A 21,869-nucleotide genomic window follows, 5' to 3' on the forward strand; every position below is an offset into this window, starting at 1 on the left:
TCGATAACAAAGAAACAGGTACTTAGCACTGTGCTTGACACATGTGCTGTAAAAATGCATAGTGACTGATTCACCCTACATTCCAAGCGATTGCTAGGATTTGTGACTTAGATCTTTCCAACATCTCTTCAATCTGTCCCTTTCTCTTTACTTACACAGAAAACAACCCTAGTTAAGCCCCTCATCACACCATTAAAGCCTCTTAATGGTTCTTTCTTCCTCTGGTTTCCAACTACCCTCCACCTCAATCCATTCTCTACACATTTACCAAAACTGATATTCATCTCATTTCTTTACTCAAAAATCTCCGAGCTCATTGCTTCGAAACTTTTTAAATTTGTTTCAACATATTTTCATATGACTGTTTTTCTGAAATCACCCTGCTCACCATTTCTTATAACACAATAGTATTCTATCATAATCATATGCTACAACTTCTCTAGCCATTCCTCAAATGATGGAGACCCTTTTAATTTCTAATTCTTTGCCACCACAAAAAGAGTTTCTATAAATATTTTTGTACTAATAAGTCCTTCCCCCCCCTCCTTTTTTTTATCCCTTTGGGATATAGACCTAGCAGTGACATTGTTGAGTCAAAAGGAATCAATTTGCTCTCCAGGATGGTTGGATCAGTTCAACAACTACACCAACAATGTGTTAGTACCTTAATTTTCCCACATTCTCTCCAATATTTATCACTTTTGTATTCTGCCATATTAGCTAGTCTGATAGGTGTGAGATGGTACCCCAGAGTTGTTTTAACTTGCATTTCTCTAATCAAATAGTGATTTAAAATTTTTTCTTAAAATGGCTATAAATAGCATTTATTCCTTTGTCTGAAAACTGCCTGTTCATATCCTTTGACCATTTATCAATTGGGGAATGACTTGTATTCTTACAAATTTGACTCAGTTTTCTAAATATTTGGAAAATGAGGACTTCATCTGAGACAATTGCCCCTAATCTTTTCAGCTTTCTTCTTCCCTTCTAATCTTGTCTGCATTGCTTTTGTTTGAGCAGAAACTTTTAAATTTAGCATAATCAATATCCATTTTATATCACATAGTGCTCTCTATTTCTTGTTTGTTCACAAATATTTCCCTTATCCATAGATCTGTCAAGTTAACTATTCCTTGCTTCCCTAGTTTGATTATGGTATGACTCTTTATGTCTAAATAATGTGCCAATTTTACTTTATCTTGTTTGTAAAGTGTGATATTGGTTTATATCTAATTTTTTTTTTACCATACTATTTTCCAGTTTTAACCAGAAATTTTTGTCAAATAGTGAGTTCTTGTCCCAAAAGCTTGAATCTTTGGGTTTACCAAACACTAGATTATTATGTTCATTTACTACTGTGTATTGTGTACCTAATCTATTCCAGTGATCTGCCACTCTATTTCTTAACCAGTACCAGATTATTTTTGATGATTACCACTTTATAATACATTTTGAGATCTTCTATGGCTAGTCCATCTTCCTTCACATTTTTTTTTCATCAATTACTCAAATATTCTGGACCTTTTTTCTTCCAGATGAATTTTATTATTTTTTTCTGGCTCAACAACATATTTTTTGGTAGATGAATTGGTATGGCACTGAATAAGTAAATTAACTTAAATAAAATTGTAATGTTTTATTATATTGGTTACACCTTCCCCTGAACAATGACTATTTTTTCCAGTTTTTCAGATCTGACTTCATTTGTGTGAACAGTGTTTTGTTAATTGTGTCCACAGAGCTCCTGCTTTATCTTGACAGGTCACTCTCAGGTATTTTATATTGTCTGCAGTTATTTTAAATAGAATTTCTCTTTTTATCTCTTGCTGCTGGACTTTGTTGGGAACATGTAGAAATACTGATGATTTCCGTGGGTTTGTTTTATATCTTACACCTTTAATAAAATTGTCAATGATTTCAATTAGTTGATTCTCTAGTTTTCTCTAAGTATACCATGATATCATCTGCAAAAGGGATGGTTTTGTTTCCTCATTGCCTATTCTAGTTCCTTGAATTTATTTTTCTTCTCTTATTGCTATAGTTAGCATGTCTAGTACGATATTGAATAATAATGGTGGTAATGGGTATCTTTGCTTCTCTCCTGATTATTGGGAAGGGTTCTAGTTTATCTCCATTACAGATAATGCTTGCTGATTGTTTTAGATAGATACTTCTTATCATTTTAAGGAAAGCTCCGTTTATTCCTATGCTTTCTAATTTTTTAAAAAATAACAATGGGTGTATTATTTTGTCAAACATTTTTGTGCATCTATTGAAACAACCATATGATTTTTGTTGGTTTTGTTATTGATATGGTCAATTATGCTAATAGTTTTCCTAATTTGAGCCAGTCCCACATCCCTAAATAATTCTCATCTGGTCATAGTGTATAATCCCTGTGATATGTTGTTGTTATCTCCTTGCTGGTATTATATTTACATTTTTTTGCATCAATATTCATCAGGGAACTTAATCTATAATTTTCTTTCTCTGTTTTGGCTCTTACTGGTTTAGGTATCGGCACCACATTTGTGTCATAAAAGGAATTTGGTAGGACTCTTTATTTTGGCTATTTTTCCAAATAGTTTAATAGTATTGGAATTAATTGTTCTTTAAGTGTTTGGTAGAATTCATCTTCCTGTGGGGATGGGATCCTACAAACTTTAACTCCTGTTTACATTGTAAAGAGAAACAACTTTACAAGACTCACAAACTTTGATCAATGCAATGATCAACCATGAATTCAATGGACCAGTGATGAAGTATCCTGCCAGTCTCCTGACAAAGAAATGATGCACTCAAGAGATAGAATTAGACATATATTTTTGTACATGCCAATGTTTGACTTTGTCTTTCTTGATGGTTTATTTGTTATGTTTTTTAAAAAAAATTAATAAGAGGGAGGGAAAATAAATGCTTATTAATTGAGAGAAACTCAATAACCCAGCTTTAGGTCCTATTAATTAGAACTCATCCCACACATGGAATCCTTTGCTATGTTCCTGCAGGCTTAACTTCTCATCTTCTTGTGTAGTGTTTGTTTGGACAGAGTAGCTTCCTGGTGTTGTCCTTGGTTTTCTTGATTATTATTCAATCTAGTGCCCTGTTAGGTCCTAGCTGGGGTTTTTGTGGGAGAGCTGGCCTCCTTCAGCACCATTCTTGTTACTAGTTATCAGTGGTCTTCCTCTTGTCTTTATATGTTTATTTTTATTTATCTGTGCACATGTGGTAAAATTCCAGTAGGATGCCAACTTCTTGAAGGTAGGGATGATTTTTTTTTTATCCCACCACCTACCACAATGCCTTAAAAACTTAGTAAGTACTTAATAAAGGCTTTTAAATTGAATTGGAATTTTCCTATTTTGTAAGATGAAGATGAAAATTCTTGATTTTTTTGGTTTGGAATAATTTGCTATCAGATTAGAGAGAATTGGTCTGTGAGGAAAAAAATATAGCAAGACATTTTACAAAAATACTTTATGGCACATTTGAACAAATGAATTGAACACATGAATTAGACAAATTCTGGAAAGTAATCATTTTATTCCCTTTTCAAGGGTAAAGTCCAGCATTTGAAGAGTGTTCTAAACTCCACTGAGAAAGGTAGACTATTGGTTTAAATATTAAATATTTCTACTTATTATTGTTATTTTAATAAACCACAAGGCTAGTATATCATGTGATGTATCTTTAGATTACTAAGTCAAAAGAAAAGATATGAAGATTGTTTTAATCTTAATCTTATTTATATAGATGTGAAATAGATAACTTTGCAAGTTATTGTATATTTTTCACAAAGTCCTTTAAGAAAAACCTACCCTGGGGTGGCTAGGTGGTACAGTGAATAGAGCACCAGCCCACAGTCAGGAGGAGCTGAGTCCAAATCTGGCCTCATACACTTAACACTTACTAGCTGTGTGACATTGGGCAAGTCACTTAACCACAATTGCCCTACTTTCTCCCCTCCAAAAAGAAAAAAAAAGAAAAAGAAAAGGAAAACCTACTCAATGGGCAAGTTATGTGATTTTTTGCTTTGTATATGAAAGCACATGTTCCTATTTTCTTTTGGCCTTTCTATTCTTGCCATATTTGGCATCTGCTATTTTGTCTTTTAACTGAAGTAACTAGTTGGTTTCTTTCTTTCTTTTTACTATGGTTATAGTATGACCTTAGGAAACAGAAATTTCTATCTATAAAAAGGCCCACCAGAGCTTCAAGATTTCTTTTGATTAAAAGTTCTGCTTCGAATAGCATAGGTGGTCAGAAAGCTATTGTTAATGTTAAGTGATTCTAAAATTATGTGTCCCCATGATACTTTAGTTCTTATGATGATTTATGCTTTAAGAATCAAATCTAGTTTATGACTATAAAGCGATCACATTTCATCTTCCCTTCTAAACACTCCAAGCTTCTGAAAATTCATTCCTTATAACTTTTAAGGAGAGTTGAAATGTAAAATGTAAAAATGTAAAATGTGGTTTGAGCATAGTCCCTTGTTAATCTGACTCTCAGCTAGGAATACATTAATTTTCTTTTGCATGTGTAATTCATTATTCTTCCTTTTTCTTTTTTTAGGTCCCACTTTACTTTCCCCAAATTCTTCAGTTCTAGGTCTAAGGATGGCTGCTTTACTGAAAAGACTCCTTTGTTGAAGACTTCCTCAGAAGAAAATGGGTGAGGATTTTCTCTGCATTCTTGAGCGTGACTGCATACTAATTGTCACTTGAATCCATTAAACATTTACTAAGTACCTACTGTGTGCTAAGCTACACTGTACTAGGCACTGTACTGGAGAGAGTAGGAATGCAAATGAGAGCCCCTGCCCTCAGTAAACTAACATTTTACTGTGAGAATAGGGTATATACAAAGTAATTTTGAGAAGCAGCAGTTACTGACACATAGAAGGCACTTTATAAATGCATATTGACTGTCTAGTTGGAGAATAAGCCTAGGAATTAGGAAAACCAGAATGGGAGTCAAGTCCCTGCCACATACTGTGTGAGCTGAGCCTGGGAAAGTCACTAAACCTCTCAATGTCCCCAGGTGACTAAATTATTAAGTAGCCTAGTAGTCGGAGGGAGGGTACTGGTCTACATCAGTAGTAATGGTTTCCTGATCAGACATTCCCTACACTGATGGAACCACAGCTCTAGGTCCTAACACCCTTCTCCCCATCTCCCCAAACAAAGACAGTATAATTTTCAAATAGAACAGATCACTAGAATTGAGTCACAAGACCTATGGGTTATTTTACAATAAATATTAGTTTGGGCAAGTCACTTCACCTAACTGGGTCTCAGTTTCTTTATCTCTTAAATGAAGGGAATGAACCCAAAGACCTCTAATGTTCTTGCCAGTTCTAACTCTATAATCTGGTCAGGTAGCTAAGTGGTTGTGATAGAGGGCTAGGCTTGGAGTCAGGAAGACAAGGTCAAATCCAGCCTGTGACATTTACTAGCTATGTGATCCTGGGCAAGTCTCTTTACCTCTGTTGGCTTCCATTTCCTCATCTGCAAAATGGGGACAGTAATCACACCTATTTCCCCACCTCCCCAGGATTGTTGTGAGGATCAATGTGAGATAACAATGGTAAAGTGCTTAGCACAATGTCTAGAACACAATAAGCACTATAAAAATTTAGCTATATTGATGAGCAGGCAGATTTCAGAAAAACCTAGAAAGACTTACATGTACTAATGCTGAGTGAAGTGAGCAGAACTAAGAAAACATTGTACACAGTAACAGTAACACTGTGTGATGATTAACTATGATAGATTTAACAATCCAATGATCCAAAACAATCCCAAAAACAAAATGCTAACCAGATCCAGACAAAGAACTATAGAGTCTGATTGCAGATAGAAGCATACTATTTTCTTTTTTTTTCTTATAGTTTTTTCCTTTCATTCTGATTCTTCTTTCACAACATGACTAATGTGGAAATATGTTTAACATGATTGTACATGTATAACCTATATTAGACTGCTTGATGTCTTGGGGAGGGGAGAGGAAAGGGAGGGAGAAAAATTTGGAACTGAAAATTTTTCACAAATTGATGTTGAAAACTATTTTTACATGTAATTAGAAAAAATAAAATACTATTGAGGGGAAAAATAAGTTAAGTATGAAGATGTGTAAAAAATAAAGTAAAATTTAGTTATTATTCCACTCATGAATAGAACTTCACCTTCCAATTCCCTCTGAAACTTATACATTAGATCAGGAGTTAATTTTTTTAAACTTTTTTTTGCTCTTTTTTTTTGGAGGGGGAAGCCAGGGAAATTGGGATTAAGTGATTTGCCCAAGGTCACATCGCTAGTGAGTGTTAAGTGTCTTGAGGCTGGATTTGAACTCAGGTCCTCCTGACTATAGGGCTGGTGCTCTATACACTGTACCACTTAGCTGTTCCAAGATCAGGAGTTCTTAACCTGAGGTTCACAGACCCCCAAAGGAGAGAAGATTTCAGGGGCCTCACCTCTAACTAAAATTAAAACTTCGTTCAATTATTTGAAAAATTATTCTGTCAAGCCCATGTGTTTCACCAGATTGTCAAGTGGCCCATGGCACCAAAGATTAAAAAACCCTGCCTTAGAGTCAGAACCTTCTCAAGGCATATTTACAGAATTGATGTATTTCAAGGTTTCTATGCAGCTTGCCATGAAAATCTTTTGCAATCTGCTTCTCATTCCCCTGTGGTTTCCTTCCACCACAGCTATGAAAGTACTTGAACAGTCTTGCCATTCCTTCTAGCTCCACGTTGCCTAGTTTTCATGCTTATCAGTCTATGGATAGTAACAGAAAAAAAAGGATTATAGTCACATTGACCCTGGAGTTAAGACCAGAGTTCAAATTCAGCTTTAGATACTTACTAGCTCTGTGACCCTGGGCAAGTCACTTAACCTGTTTCAGCCTCAATTTCCTCAACTGTTAAACATGACTAATAATAGCACCTACTTTGAAAGGCTGTTGTGAGGATCAAGTGAAACAATATTTATAACGTGCTTAGCACAGTTCCTTTTACACAGTAGGTGCTGTGAGAATGCTTATTCCCTTCATCTTTTCTCTTTCATTTTTGCCAATATTGTTACTACATGTAGCAGCAAGCACCCCAGCGTCCCCAGGGTGGCTGCCAACACAGGTTCTTAGATCTGCTTCTCTAAAGGAAAGCAACTCAGAATGGGTTAACAATCTTGCTTTAATCAATCAAATATATCATTTATCTTGTTCAAGCAGACAGGCTTCCAAATTGTCCAAGCATTACATCCATACCAAATCACAGTTACCAGAGAGGGAAGCCTCAACATTTGGGTTTTTCAAAGCTGGGGGTCTCTCAACGGCTGCCCAGAGTCTCGTCTGGTCAAGTCACACAACACTTCTCAAAGTGAGCCCCAAAGCAAAGCCTCCCATCAGGGCTTATATATCCTTCTCCTGGGTCAGAGAATGTAACAACCCTCTTGACCCACTGCCCAATCACAAAGAACCAAAGCATGGGCTTTCCTGAAAAACAAGCCTCCCACCATAGGCTCCAGGTGCACTTAACCTAGGGGCAGGGAAGATCTTAAAAATTTACGTTCCTATAACACTACATTGAATATTTTTCTCAGAAAGTTTTTTTTCTACTTGACCTCTTGTCTCATTCTCTTTTATTTTTAGAAACAATAATAGTTCCTTTCCCTCTGACTCTTAGAATCAATACCAGTGTTTCAATTTACTCATTAAATTTTTCTCATTTTTGCACCACAGCTATAACTCACAGGATTCCACATTAGCTGTTTTGAAAGAGCCTGAATTCACAAAAACAAGCTAATCAAAACATAAATTTAAAAATAAAAATAACTTTAAAAATTTAAACAAAGTATAATAGAGTTGTAATATCTAAAAAATTGTTTTGTCCCAAGTTTGTAGAAATGAAATGTTTTTTCTTCCTTTCTGTATCAAAACGAGACATACCTTCCTAGAAGTCAGTTATACACTGTTTTCCATAAAGCTGCTGTTAAGTATTTGTTGATTTGAATTGATATGGAATTCAGTATTTAATACTTAAAGAAAGATGAACAGTTGTTGAGGTTAAAGGACTGAACACGTACCACAGTGAGTACAAACAAATCAGTCTGGGCAGGTCTGGGGATCGACTCTTTTCCTGAAAGGTTGACATAGTCATTTTGAAGGGTGGGTCTCTTTTCTTATTTCTTATGTCAGGATTGTGTTGCTATTTGTCCCCAGATTCAAATCATGTAGTATCTTCAGGTGGCATGTTTTCAATATTAAGTGCTAACTCTTCTTGCAAAATAATGAGCTTGACTATGGTTATACTTGTCATTGTTTGGGATAGATGTTGGACCTGGGAAAAAGGAACAGAGGGTAACAACATATGTTCATTGAGAATAGTCACCTATTTCACTTACTTTCTAGTCCCCAGAATGAGCTCAGTTGCTATGATAGCATAGAAGTTCTTAACCTGGGTCCAAGGAGACAAAAGGCTCCTATGGATAGATTTCAAGGGGTCTGTAAACTATATTTTCCCAAGGGTGGGAAACCTGTGGCCTTGAGACTGCATGTGGGACTCTAGGTCCTCAAGTGCAGCCTTTGAATGAATCCAAACTTTAGTGAATAAATCCCCTCAATAAAAGAATTTGTTCTGTAAAACTTGTATTCAGTCAAAAGGCCATACCTGACCTAGAGTCTAGGTTTGGCCTCTAGGCAGCAGGTTATTTCTAACTGAAATTTAGTGTTTCTTCAATTATTTCCTAAAGCATTCTTCTTGTGTGGGGTTATAAGCTTCACCAGACTGCCAAAGGGAACTATGACATAGAAAAAGACTTCTGCATAACCAAAACTAGAGACTGTTGGAACAGATGGTACCTTTTCTCAGGCCACCACTGTGTTCCAAGAAGAAAGTCCCAGGTCACTCATGGTGGACAGGTTGCTAAACACTGTCAATTACTTGGGGAAGTACCATTTCTTAAATACATTCATCATTTTAGGCCTCATCTAGGATTTCATCAGTGGTAGGAACCCCCTGTAAGAAAACTTCCTCAGCTGAGGCAGACCTGCAACCTTTTTATGATTTTTGCTCTTAGAGAGTTTATGTGCCTTGCCCAAAGTCACACAGCCTGTACATATCAAAGACTGGACTTGAACCATATGTCCTCCTCACTTAGAAGGTCAGCTTTCTATCTGCTTGGACAAGCTGTCTACCTGCCACTCTCACCAGAACCATGTTAGGTGTCATATATGGTGCTTCACAGAGCACATTCAATTGGGGCCTGATGCTGCTATGTGACACCATGGTGTACCAGCTAGAGCTGCCATGTGGTTCAAGCAGCCAGGCTTTTGTGTAGGCTGGCTAACAAAGAGAGGGAAAGAGAGAGACAGACAGACAGACAGAGACATAGACAGATGGCTCTGAGAAGACAGGTCTTGGTGAGGAAAGGGTAAGCTATCTTTAAGTATTCAAAGGAAATGGCAGTTATCTTTAAGTATTCAGAGGACTATCATTTTTAAGATTTATTTACTGTTAGTTTAAAACATTCAGTTCCACAAGTTTTTGAGTTCCAAAATTTTTCCCCCTCTCATGGCAGAATGCATTCCAATATAGGGTCTACATATACCTTCACACTAAACATTAGCCAAGTTATAAAGAAGAAATATAACCAATGGAATGAATAACGAGGAAGAAGAAACAAAATGAGAGAGAGAGCAAATAGTTTGCTTCAATTTGCATTCAGACCTTGTAATTCTTCCTCTGGATGTGGATAGCCTTTTTATCATGAGTCCTTTGGAGTTGTTTAATAACCAGGAACTCTAGCTTGGCTTCCACTTCCTCTTGCTCCGCCCCTTCCTGCTACAGCAGCAAGTCCAATGGGGAATGGAAGATCTTTAAATCCCATAACCCTTACACCAGTACAAGGTAGTTTTGATGACTGCTGCTTTATAATACAGTTAAGAATCTATTACAGCTAGGCCATGTTCCCTAGCATTTCTTTTAACTAATTCCCTTGATATTCTGAACCTTTCATTCTTCCAGATGAATTTTGTTACTATTTTTTCTAAGCCTATAAAATACTTTTTTGGTAGTTTGACTGATATATCACTGAACAGGTAAATTAATTTAGGCAAAATTGACATTTTTATTATATTAGCTCAGCTTAACCATAAGCAACTGATGTGTTTCCAATTATTTAGATCTGCCTTGATTTGTGTTAAAAGTGTTTTGCAATTTTGTTCATAAAGTTCCTGGTTTTGTCTTGGCAAGTAGACTCCCAAATATTTTACAATGTCTATGGTAACTTTAAATGGAATTTCTCTTTCTTGCTGTTAGGCTTCATTAGAAATATATAGGAATGCTGAGGATTTATGTGGATTTAATTTATATCCTGCAACCTTGCTAAAGTTATTTATTATTTCAAGTAGTTTTTTTTACTTGATTCTCTGGATTCTCTAAGTATATCATCATATACTCTTCAAAGAGTGATAGATTAGTCTCTTCTTTGCCTATTCTAATATTCTAATTTCTTCAATTTCTTTTTCTTCTCTTATTGTTACAGTTAACATTTCTAGTGCCAAATTGAATAAGAGGGGTGATAGTGGACATCTTTGTTTCACCCATGATATTTTTGGAAATAAAATTAGCTTATCCCCATTACATCTAATACTTGCTAATCATTTTAGGTAGATGCTACTTATTATTTTAAGGAAGATTCCATTTATTCCTATATTTTCTAGTGTTTTTAATAGTGTTGTGTTTTTTCAAAAGCTTTTTCTGCATCTGGTGAGATAATTTTATTGTTTCTACTAGTTTTGTTTTTCATATGATTGATTATACTGATAGTTTTCCTAATATTAAACCATCCTTGCATTCCTGGAATAAATCCTACCTGATCAAAGTGTATTATTCTCATGATAAGTTGCTGTAATCTTTTTGCTAATATTTTATTTAAAATTTTTGCATCTATATTCATTAGGAAAATTGGTCTATAATTTTCTTTCATTGTTTTGCTTCTTACTGATTTAGATATCAGTACCATATTTGTATCATAAAAGGAATATGGTAGGACTCCTCCAATTTTCCACAGTAGTCTGCAAGACATTACAATTAATTGTTCTTTAAATGTTTGATAGAATTTGCTTGTAAATCCATCTGGCCCTGGAGATTTTTTCCTAAGGAGTTCATTGATGGCTTGTTCAATTTGTTTTTCTGAGATTGGGTTATTTAAGTATTTTATTTCCTCTTCTGTTAATCTGGGCAATTAATATTTTTGTAAATATTCACCCATTTCACTAAGATTATTGAATTTATGGGCATATAATTGGCAAAATAATTCATTTATTGCTTTAATTATTGCTTTAATTTCCTCTTCATTGGAAGTAATTAATCCTTTTTATTTTTGATACTTGTAATTTGGTTTTCTTCTTTTTTTAATCAAATTGACTAAAGATTTATCAGTTTTATTGCTTTTTTCATAAAACCAACTCTTAGTTTTATTTATTAGTTCAATAGTTTACTTAATTTCAATTTTATTAATCTCTCCTTTGGTTTTCAGTATTTTTAATTTAGTATTTAATTAGGGATTTTAAATTTGTTCTTTTTCTAGCTTTTTCAGTTGCATTCCTGATTCATTAATTTCCTTTTTCTCCATTTTATTCATGTAAGCATTCAGAGATATAAAACTTTCCCCAAGAACCACTTTTGCTGTATCGCATAAGTTTTGATATGTTGTCTCATTATCGTCATTCTCTTGAGTGAAGTTATTGTTTCTATGATTTGTTGTTTGACCTACTCATTAGGATAAGATTATTTAGTTTCCAATTAGTTTTTAGTCTATCTTTCCATGACTCTTTATTACATATAATTTTTATTGCATCATGATCTGAAAAAGCTGCACTTAACATTTCTGCCTTTCTGCACTGGATTGTGATGTTTTTTATGTCCTAGTACATGGTAAATTTTTGTGTATGTGCCATGTACCACTGAGAAGAAGGTGTATTCCTTTTTATCCCCATTCAATTTTCCTCCAAAGGCCTGCCATATCTACCTTCTCTAAAATTCTATTCACCTTCTTAACTTCTTTATTGTTTATTTTGAGGTTAGCTTTATCAAGTTCAGAGAGGGGGATGTTGAGGTCCCCCACAAGTATAGTTTTTAATCTATTTCCTTCCTCTAATTCCCTTAACTCCTCCTCTAAGAGTTTGGTTGCGATACAAGTTGGTGCATATGTATTTAGCGATGATATTACTTCATTGTCAGTGGTACCTTTTAGCAGGATATAGTTTCCTTCCTTATCTCTTTTAATTAGATCTATTTTTGCTTTTGCTTTGTCTGAGATGAGGATTGCTACTCCTCCTTTTTTTTACTTTAACTGAAACATAATATATTCTATTATAACCTTTCACCATTACCCTGTATGTATCCCCTGTTTCAAATGTGTTTCTTATAGACAGCATATTGTATGATTATGGGTTTTAATCCATTCTGTTAGCCGTCTCCATTTCATGGGAGAGTTCTTCCCATTGCCACTCACAGGTATGATTACTATCTGTGTCTCTCTCTCCATCCTCTCCCCCACCCCTGTTTATGCTGTAATTTCTCCCTTCTCCCTTCCCCTCCTCAAAAGCTTTTCTTTTGACTATCACCTCCCTCAATATTCCCTTCCTGTCAACTCCCCTCCCTTTCTTACATACCCTTTTCCCTCACTACTTCTTCCTTCCCTTCTAACCCCCTGCTCCTTTTCTTTCCCCTTTCCCCTCCTACTGCTTGTAGGGCACAATAGATTTCTACACTTAACAAAGTGTGTTATTCTCTCTTGGAACCAAATCCAATAAGAGTAAATCTCAAGCAATGTTCTTCCTCCCTTCTTTCCCTCTACTCTAATAAGTATTTGTGTCTCTTCACATTAAATTCCTATACTTAACTGAGTATGTTATTTCCTCCATGAACCAAAACCAATGGCAGTAAAGCTCATACAGTACTCATCTCCCCCCTTCTTTCCCTCTACTAGAATATGTGTTTGTGCCTCTTCTTGTGATATCATTTATGTTTTTCTGCCATCTCCTTTCCTTTTCTTCCATTACAGTCCCTTTGCACCCCTTAGTTAGGTTTTTTATCATAGCAACAGTTAATTTATACCCACACCCTCTATCTATGTATATCCCTTCTATGTGTTGTAATAATTATACAATCCTCAAGATTAACAGGTATCATCCTCCCATATAGGGATGTAAACAGTTTGCTCTTATTGAATAATAAGTTGTGTGTGTATGTGTGTGTGTGTGTGTTTGTATGTTTATTTCCTCCTTCTTTACATTTTAATGTCTCTCTTGAGTCTTGTATGTAAAGATCAAATTTTCCATTGAGCTCTGGACTTTTCATCAGAAAATTCTGGAAGTCCATTATTTCATTGAATGGTCATCTCTTTGCCTGAAAGATTATGCTCAATTTAGCTGGGTTGATCCTTGGTTGTAGTCCCAGCTCTTTTGCCTTATGATATATAATATTCCAATTGCTCTGATCTTTTAATGTATAAGCTGCTAGGTCCTGTGTGATCCTGACTATAGTGATATTTTAATTGTTTCTTTCTGACTGTTTGCAGTATTTTCTCCTTACCTTATAATTCTGAAATTTGGCTACAATATTCCTTAGAGTTTTCAATTTGGGATCTCTTTCAGGAGGTAAACAGTGGACTCTTCCGATGACTATTTTACCCTCTGGTTCTAGGACAGTTTTCATTGATAATTTCTTGGAAGACACAAGACTCTTTTTTTTCATTATGGCTTTCAAATAGACCAATACTTCTTAGATTCTCTCTCCTGGATCTATTTTCCATGTCAGTTGTTTTTCCAGTGAGATATTTTACAATTTCTTCTATTTTTTCATTATTTTAGATTTTGTTTGACTGCTTCTTGATGCCTCATAGAAGCATTCCCTTCAACTTGTCTACTTCTAATCTTTAAATAATTGTTTTCCTCAGTTTGTTTTTGAACCTCTTCTTCCATTTGACCACATTTTACTTTCAAGGACTTATTTTCTCCAGTTATGTTTTGAACCTCCTCCATTTCGCTAATTATACCTTTTAAGGAATTGTTCTCTTTAGTGAATTTTTTTTCCATTTTTCCAACTGTATTTTTAAAATAATTGGTCAGTTTTTCTTCTACCTCTTTGATTTGGTTTTTAAAGTCCTTCTTGAGCTCTTCCAAGAATGCTTTTGGGGTGTGAGACCAGTTCATATTCCCTCTTGAGGTTTCAGATGTGGGTATGGTGCCAATGCTGACTTCTTCTGAATGTGAACCTTGCTCTTCCCTTTCACCATAATAGGATTCTAAAGTCTTTGTTTTCCCAATTTGTTTTTTTTGCCCTATTGTGACTGCTTGTTTCCTGGCTTTTAAAGTGAATCTCTGCTGCTGGGGCACAGAGGGCTCTGACCCATGCTTCTTATGCTGGAAGTTAGGGGCCTGGTTATTGTCTTTGTGTGCGATGGCCTCTGAGTGTCTAGACTGAGACCCAGGCCAGGACTTTCAGCCTTTTCCTGGGGTTACACTGACGTTCACAGTGTGAGGTGTGGGGGAGGAGTGGTCTGCTGCTTCCGGTTTCTGCCTCCATGCTCCTGGGCTAAAGCTGGTGCAGGCTCAGCCCCTGGTGGCCTACTGAGCTGGTGTCTGTTGATTGCCCTTGTTGAGTGAAGGCACACCTGGGATTCTGATGTTTGTGCTTGCTGGCTCCATTCTCCTATTGGTCGGCTGAGATGGGGCTTGTTGGAACACCTCCTGTCCTGCACTTTAGCCTTAACAGATCCCAAGCCTGCATCTGGTTCCACTTTTTCAGCATTTTGCACTGGGGCAATATTCTCTGGGTTTTTTCAGGGTCAAACGGCCTCAGGTGGAATGAGAGCAGTTAAGGTTTACTCTGCCATCTTGGCTCCTGGAAGTTCAGATTTTTAAACATGTAGACTGTGGGCTGCTAGCTCCAGGAGGAGCTGCTGTTGCTGCCACAGGCTCTGCACTTGTCTCTTTCCCAGCTCTGACAGATCCCTGCCCAGGGTGAGAGGTTTGGGAGTCAACCCTGTGGTGGGCAAATCAGTCCACCTGGGCTTCCTCTGGCTCCACTATGGTCAGGTCTGTGCTGCCCCCAACCTCACCCCTTCTCCCTCCACTGCCCAGCTCAACAAATCCTACCTAAGGATTTCCCATGTTGTTGACCTGGGCTGGAAATCTGCTTCACTCTTTCTCCTAGTGAGTTCTGCCCCTCTAAAATTTGTTCAGATTCACTTTTTTAGAGGTAACTGAAGGAATTTATGGGTAAGTTCAGCTGAGTCCCTGCTTTCACTTTGCCATTTTGGCTCTGCCCCCCTAGGACTATCATTTTAAGTAAGTATTAGCCTTATTCATCTTGGTTCCAGAGAAGAGAGTTAGAAACAATGGGTATAAGTTTTCAAAAGGAAAATTTAGACTTGATTTAAGGGAAAAATCCCCAACATTTAGAGCTATCTTTTTTTTTTTTTTGTATTATGTTATGGAGATGCTTGTTTTGTTCTGTGAATTGAATATAAAGGAAATTTTAAAAATCAAAGTGAATTGTGTTGCCTTAGGAGGTAGTGGGTTTCCCTTAAATGAAAGTCTTCAAAATAAAAATAGTCAACTTGTCAGATATAGATAGTTTCTGAGGTCCTTTCCAATTTTGAGAGTCTGTGATTACATCTTATATGGTACAATGGTCTCATCAGGGATTCTGGAAGAGTTAATTTATTCTCCTCATTATTTGTGAGGGAAAACAATCCATCAGTTCAAATTTTGGTAATATTTATATCTGTTCAGCAGACGGTGGAATGTGGTATTTATTCCGTTCACACCTGAGTATTTCCTAGAAGAACCACATAATTGTTAGAGAAGATTAATGATTATTTTTAAAGTCTCTGCTATGTTTGTATCATTTCTTACCTTGTTACATGTTGGTTTTACACAACATAATTTGCCTCTTTGGGTTTCTTCCTGTGAACAAATCTGGATTTTTTTTTTATTGCTGCGAAATGGTATTAAAGCAAGAGATATGCATCTGGAAAAATCAAAATACCCTCATTTAATTGGCCCATTAGATGTGTTTGGCTCATATGTAATCACTCATTCTTGCAGATTTTTGTTGGTGCAGTGTAAATATTTTGGTGCCGGTAGTATTTCAAGCACCAAAATGAAAAGTGTGTTATCTGATGTATCCTGGTTTATAATCAAAGTGTATCTGCATCCAGAGAGTTGTGCTGAAGGACTGGGTATTCATTGAAAGTTATTATTTTACAGAAACTCTGGTTTTTGTGGGTTTGTTTTGCAACCTGCCACTTTGCGGAAGCTGCTAATTTTTCTCAATTAGTTTCTTTGCTGATTTCCTAGGATATTTTAAGTAAACCATTTTGTGACCAGCAAACAGTTTTTGGATAGTTTTCATTAAAAATGACAACATGTAGTTCTCAGGGCAGAGAACATTGTATAATGCAAAGAGCATGAAATTGAACATTGGTAGACCTGAGTTGAAATCTTGTCTCTGTTGCTTACTACTTGTATGACCTTGAGTGAATCACTGAAGCTCTCTAGGTCTCAGTTTTCTCATTTGTAAAATGAAGAGATCGCCCTTGATGACCTCTAAGATCTAGAGGCAGTTAGGTGATGCACTGGACAGAGTACTGGACTTGGAGTCAGGAAGACCTGAGGTCAGAATTAGACCTCAGACCCTTGGTAGCTGTGTGATCCTGGGCAAGCCATCACTTAACTTCTATTTGCCTCAGTTTCCTCAACTGTAAAATAGTGATAATAATAATAGCACCTATTTTATGAGGATCAAATAAGATACCATTTGTAAAATCCCTTAGCACAGTACCTTGCACATAGTAGTTCCTTTTAAGTAGCTATTGTTTTCCTCTCCTTCCCTTTCCATTCTCTTTAATGGTCCCTTCTTGCTTTAAACTCAAGATACTATTTGAACCCCTTTAACTCATTCTATTAAGTCTCAGTCATATTTCACTGCCTAGCTAGGCAAGTATTGATAATTACACATTATTTCTCCCTTAGGTCCAAGTTTAAAGAGGGATGAAAAGCAACAAACTAAATTATACTTCTTCCAGTCCCATAAAAGAAGAACCCAGAAGGCCTTCACAGAGAAAAAGAGAGCCATTTATATGAAATTTTATTATACCAATTTTATTAAGGCGATTGTAGCAGAAGTATATTGGGTCCTGATTTATACTTGGATTAAAAATGATGCTGTTTTATACTGAATAGGATCTTGGTGGCACTGGGGTGGCTTTCATTGTAGATACCTCCCACTAGAACAAGCAGCCCTCTTTTGAGGACAGTTCTAGTTTATAACTGATCACTAGGGGGCTGACTGATAGACTAAGTAACCTCAGTAGGCTAATGGTATGTTCTGGCAGTCTGATAATGACCGGATTCATGGACATTTACTTAAGCTTTTACTGAAAGGAAAACAACTGTTTTTGTTTCAGTTTTTAAAAATGTTTTCCAGGTTACAATGCGTGACTATTCACCATTCAGTTTCCCTCATGGATGATGAATCTTGGGACAGTAGTTCTGTTGATTGGGAGCAAAGATGTTCATTAGGAAATGAAATTGTCAGCTTCTCCACATCTGCCTCCTCAGAAAAGAGTGAATTTCTGGACAGTTTTCATGTCAAATTCAATCTCTCAAAACTAAGGTAAGGATACCCCCTTCATATGTCAATGTTACCACTGGAAACTGGTTATAGATAGATAAAGCATTTATTTAGTATTTACTTTGTGCCAGGCTTGTGCTAGGTACCGGAAAAAGAAATACAAGTTAAAAGAAAGACAAATCCTACCCTCAGCGAGTTTACATTCTAAAGGGGAAGACAATGCATAAAAGAAAATTGTAAAAGTCTGGAGAGTTAGGACTGGAGCCAGGAGTAGGGCTGATCTGGGCACTTGCTTAATGGAGACTCCAGCCTGGAACTTTTCCAAAGGAGGAAGGGACCACAGTGGCTGACGCATCTCCAGAGTGAGATGCTGCAGAAGTCTAGAGATTGATGAGGGGGCATTACATTACTCTCCTATCATTTTTAGTAACCACTCCATACTTCTATACCATATACGTAATAAAAGTGATCTCTTGGTAGTCTGAGATAGAGATAGTCTTTAGCTGATTTAGGTGAAAAAAAAAAAAGAATTGGAAGTCCTAGGCTTGCTTTCCATGTGTGCCCATGGATCCAATTTGTCCTGGGATTGGGCTCTGTATGTCCCTCCCTTCTATTGCCCAGGAAAAAACAACCCACCTGTTTCTATTATCTTCAGTCTGAGTGCTCATCTAACCACAATGCTTTTTCCCCTCAAAATTATGCCTCCTTTCCACAGATTCATGCAAAAGGTGGGATATTAGATGAGTTTTAGAGGAGAAAAGGAAAACTGGGAGGCAGAGATGAGGAGGGAAAGCTTTCCAGGCAGAGGGGACAGCCAGTGCAAAATGCAGAGTTGGGAGAAGTGTGAGAAATCTCAACCAAACAGGTATAGCTGGATTGTATAGAGGGGTGCTGGAGACCATCATGAATTCAGATTTAGCTTGTTAAAGTCTAAAAGACCATCATTCCTTTCCTCCTTCCTCCCTCTCTACTTTCCTTCTTCATTTTTGTTATAGTTTTCTCTGAAATCTATATTTGCGGGATTGGGGTAACTGAGAGTGACTGCTGAAGGAAGATGCATTTTTCCCCCCTTGTACTTCTATAAAGAGAATGGCAAAAGTTGTGACTATTGAGGGAGAGGACATGTCACCTTGTACAAAGAACACAAGAGAGTATAGAGACCCAGGTTCTAGTTCTTGCTTTGCTTATCTATTACACTACTAATTATCTAAGTGGTCAGAAGAAGTGATATAAGGACACTCTCAAGAACTTTGGAATTGATTGTGTGACAGGGGAGACATTGGCACAGGACCCCTCAGCATGGCACGCCCACATCAGAGAAGGTGCTGTGCTCTATGAGCAAAGCAGAATTGAAACAGCTCAAAGGAAATACAGGATGTTCACACTTGGAGATTCCACCCCAAATGTTCAGGTGGACTCTTTGTGCCCGACCTGTGGGAGAGACTTCTGAGCTCAAACTGGCCTGATCAGTCACAGTCGGATGCACTGAAACTTGACTTTGGCATAGTGATGTCATTCTGGTCCTCTTGGAGAATGAAGGACAACAACTGATTACCTAGGCTGCTAGAAACAAATAGTATAGTCTCTCTACTTCCATTTCCTCAATTGTGAAATGGAGATAATAATTCCTGTTCCATTTACCCCAAAAGTTTATTCTGAAAATTGAACTCAAACATGTTTCAGACTGTTTTTTTTCAGAATCTTAGATACTAAAAGCTGTTGTTGTTATTTGTACAAGACTTATTAGCATAGGGACCTCCCGGTAAGAAAAATCCCCCCATCAATGGAGAGCAACACCTGATTATCAGCTTTTAGTCTAACAGAGTTGTTTATGGGTATTGAAGGGTTAAGTGATTTGCCTCAGATCAAAGAGTTAGGGCCTATTAGAGGTGGATAATGAACCTGGGATTTCCTTATTGAAAGACTGGCTTCCTATTTAATACAGCAGGAATGATGACTATGCCTACAGAGGAAGGCTAAAGAACACTGTTGCAGAATTATGAACATTTCAGAAATTATCTCCAGTAGGGGTCTTAACCTAGGGATCGATGAACTTTTAAAAATATTTTGATAGCTTTATTTCCATATAAAGAGCTTCCTTGATAATCTTCTGTATTTTATGCAATAAAATTATTGTTTTGAGAAGAGAACCATAGGCTTCACTAGATTACCGGAGGGACCTGAGACACCAAAAGGGTTAAGGACCCCTCATCCCAGGGATGAATGTTTCCCCCACTCCCCCCCCCCCCATGTCTACTGCTCAAAGGTCAGATTCAAGACAGCAGTTTGAGTGTGAAAGAATTCTCTTTGATAATGTTCTGTTTAGCTATAGAGAGCTTTTATTTACGTGAAAAGCACATGGACCTTTTAGCAAAAAGCAATTTGGGGGAACTAGGCTTACATAGAGGTATCAAAAAGAAGTTGTAGTTTTAGAGTTTTTTTTTTATGTGGGTTAAAGATTGAGGACAGGACAAGAAATGATATTATAACATAGGATGAGGGAGACAAAAAGACTTCTTTATGGTATAGGGTAAGATTTTTAGGGTTTTATGGTGGGTTAAAGATTAAGGACAGGGCAAGGGGGGGCACAGGTTAAAGATTAAGGACAAGGGGAAACACAGGATAAGGGAGCAAAAGCAATTCTTTTGGTACAGGTTAAAAAGTTTTATGGTATTTCAAAATAAGGGGAAAAGGACTTTAGGGTACTCTCAAGTTACTGGATGAGCTGCAGAATGTCCCCTACCCTCACCTTAGGGGGGGTTCTCATGAAGTACTGGAAAAGTAACCCTTAATATTCTTCTTTACCTTTAGGGTATTTTTTTGTATCCATATGACTTTCTCATCCCCTTCTCCTAACTGCATTTTGCTGGGGCTGTCCCTTCTACCTGGGTGCTTTCCTTCCTCATCTCTGCCTCCCAATTTTTCTGGTTTTCTTTAAGACTCGACTCAAATCCTACTTTCTGCATAACGCCTTTCTTTCATATAGATTCCACCTGAATGCATTGAAAAATAATATGGTAGTGGGACTTTTGGCAAGTTATTTCTCTATTCTGGGACCTGGTTTTCTTACCTTAAAAATGAAGGGATATCTAAATTTCCTTCCCCCTCCAACATTCTACTAGTCCTTTGCTTAGAGATGCTCCCTTGGTTCCTCATCATAGTTAAGCTATGTCTTAAACTTCATCTTATAATCCTATGAGGAAATAATAGAATTAAAATTATTTAATACCACTTAAAATGAGGACAAAATACACTTGAGCCTATCGTATTAAAAACTACATTGTTGTGGCTTGACATGTCTAGAAAGTGCTACACATGATAAATGAAGTGACTTAAAAAAATCTTTTTAGCTTGTCAACTCTGCTGTTGTATGTATTTGAGTTATGTAGGAATAAGTAGAACTGAACTTGAAGTGGTTCAATTAATGCCTCATATTTTTAAAAAGAAATGTCATTGTGATTCCCATTTAAATAGGAACTGTTGAAACATAATTTTGGAAGTGTGGAATGGTAATTTATCAAATGCATTAAATCTGAAAGAATGTCGAATAAGGATTTAACATTTGCAAAAGTTCAGAAGGTCTTGGAAAAAATGTTGGATTAAGGCTGCTGGTGCTTTATTAAAGGGGCACAATAGTTAAAGAGGTCTGCCTAGTGTGTATATATATATATTTTATACTTAAGAAGTTGTTAAGAACCTAGATAGGTACTGTATTAACCTCTGGAGATACAAAGACAAAACAAAGTTGTCTTTGAGCTTACATTTTGGGAAATGATGATTACGAAGAAAATTAAATACAAAATAAATACAAATTATTTCCAGAGCAAGAACAGAACAAGTAACTTAGCAATCAATTACTCAATCGATAGGCATTTATTAAGTGTCTACTATGTGCTGGGCAAGGCAAACCCAGGGGATACAAACTAGTGTCTTAAAAAGCTTTGCTAGTGTAGGTGGTGATGTCAGTCAGACTGAGGAGCAGTCATTTCTTCCTCGACATGTTATTTGGCTTTAGACCAGCCAAAATATTTTATATTATAGCTAGTAGCTAGTATATTTTAATTAAACCAGCAGCTCAAAATAGAGTATTTCCATTACATTTTTGAAGTAATATTCACAGTCATATCTCTCAGGAAATATTGAAAAGAATAAAAATTAAAATTAAAACCAAGAAGCAAATATACAATTTTTAGTGTGGAGATTTAGAAAACTCAAGTCT

General features: G+C 36.5%; 1 protein-coding gene across 1 annotated transcript in view; it reads left to right on the forward strand.

The window, feature by feature from the left end:
• OCA2 (OCA2 melanosomal transmembrane protein) overlaps positions 1–21,869 on the forward strand; it is a 539,713-nt gene that overhangs the window by 12,373 nt on the left and 505,471 nt on the right. Inside the window, exons 2-4 of the mRNA XM_069073057.1 lie at positions 1,762–1,772; positions 4,576–4,674; positions 17,504–17,692. Of these exons, the coding sequence (XP_068929158.1) occupies positions 1,762–1,772; positions 4,576–4,674; positions 17,504–17,692 (299 nt within the window). The remainder of the gene's footprint in view (positions 1–1,761; positions 1,773–4,575; positions 4,675–17,503; positions 17,693–21,869) is intronic.

The sequence above is a fragment of the Petaurus breviceps genome, unplaced genomic scaffold, assembly GCF_028583685.1.
Source record: "Petaurus breviceps papuanus isolate PSGF00001 unplaced genomic scaffold, PetGlider_PUasm1.0 90849, whole genome shotgun sequence".
NCBI lineage: Eukaryota > Metazoa > Chordata > Mammalia > Diprotodontia > Petauridae > Petaurus > Petaurus breviceps.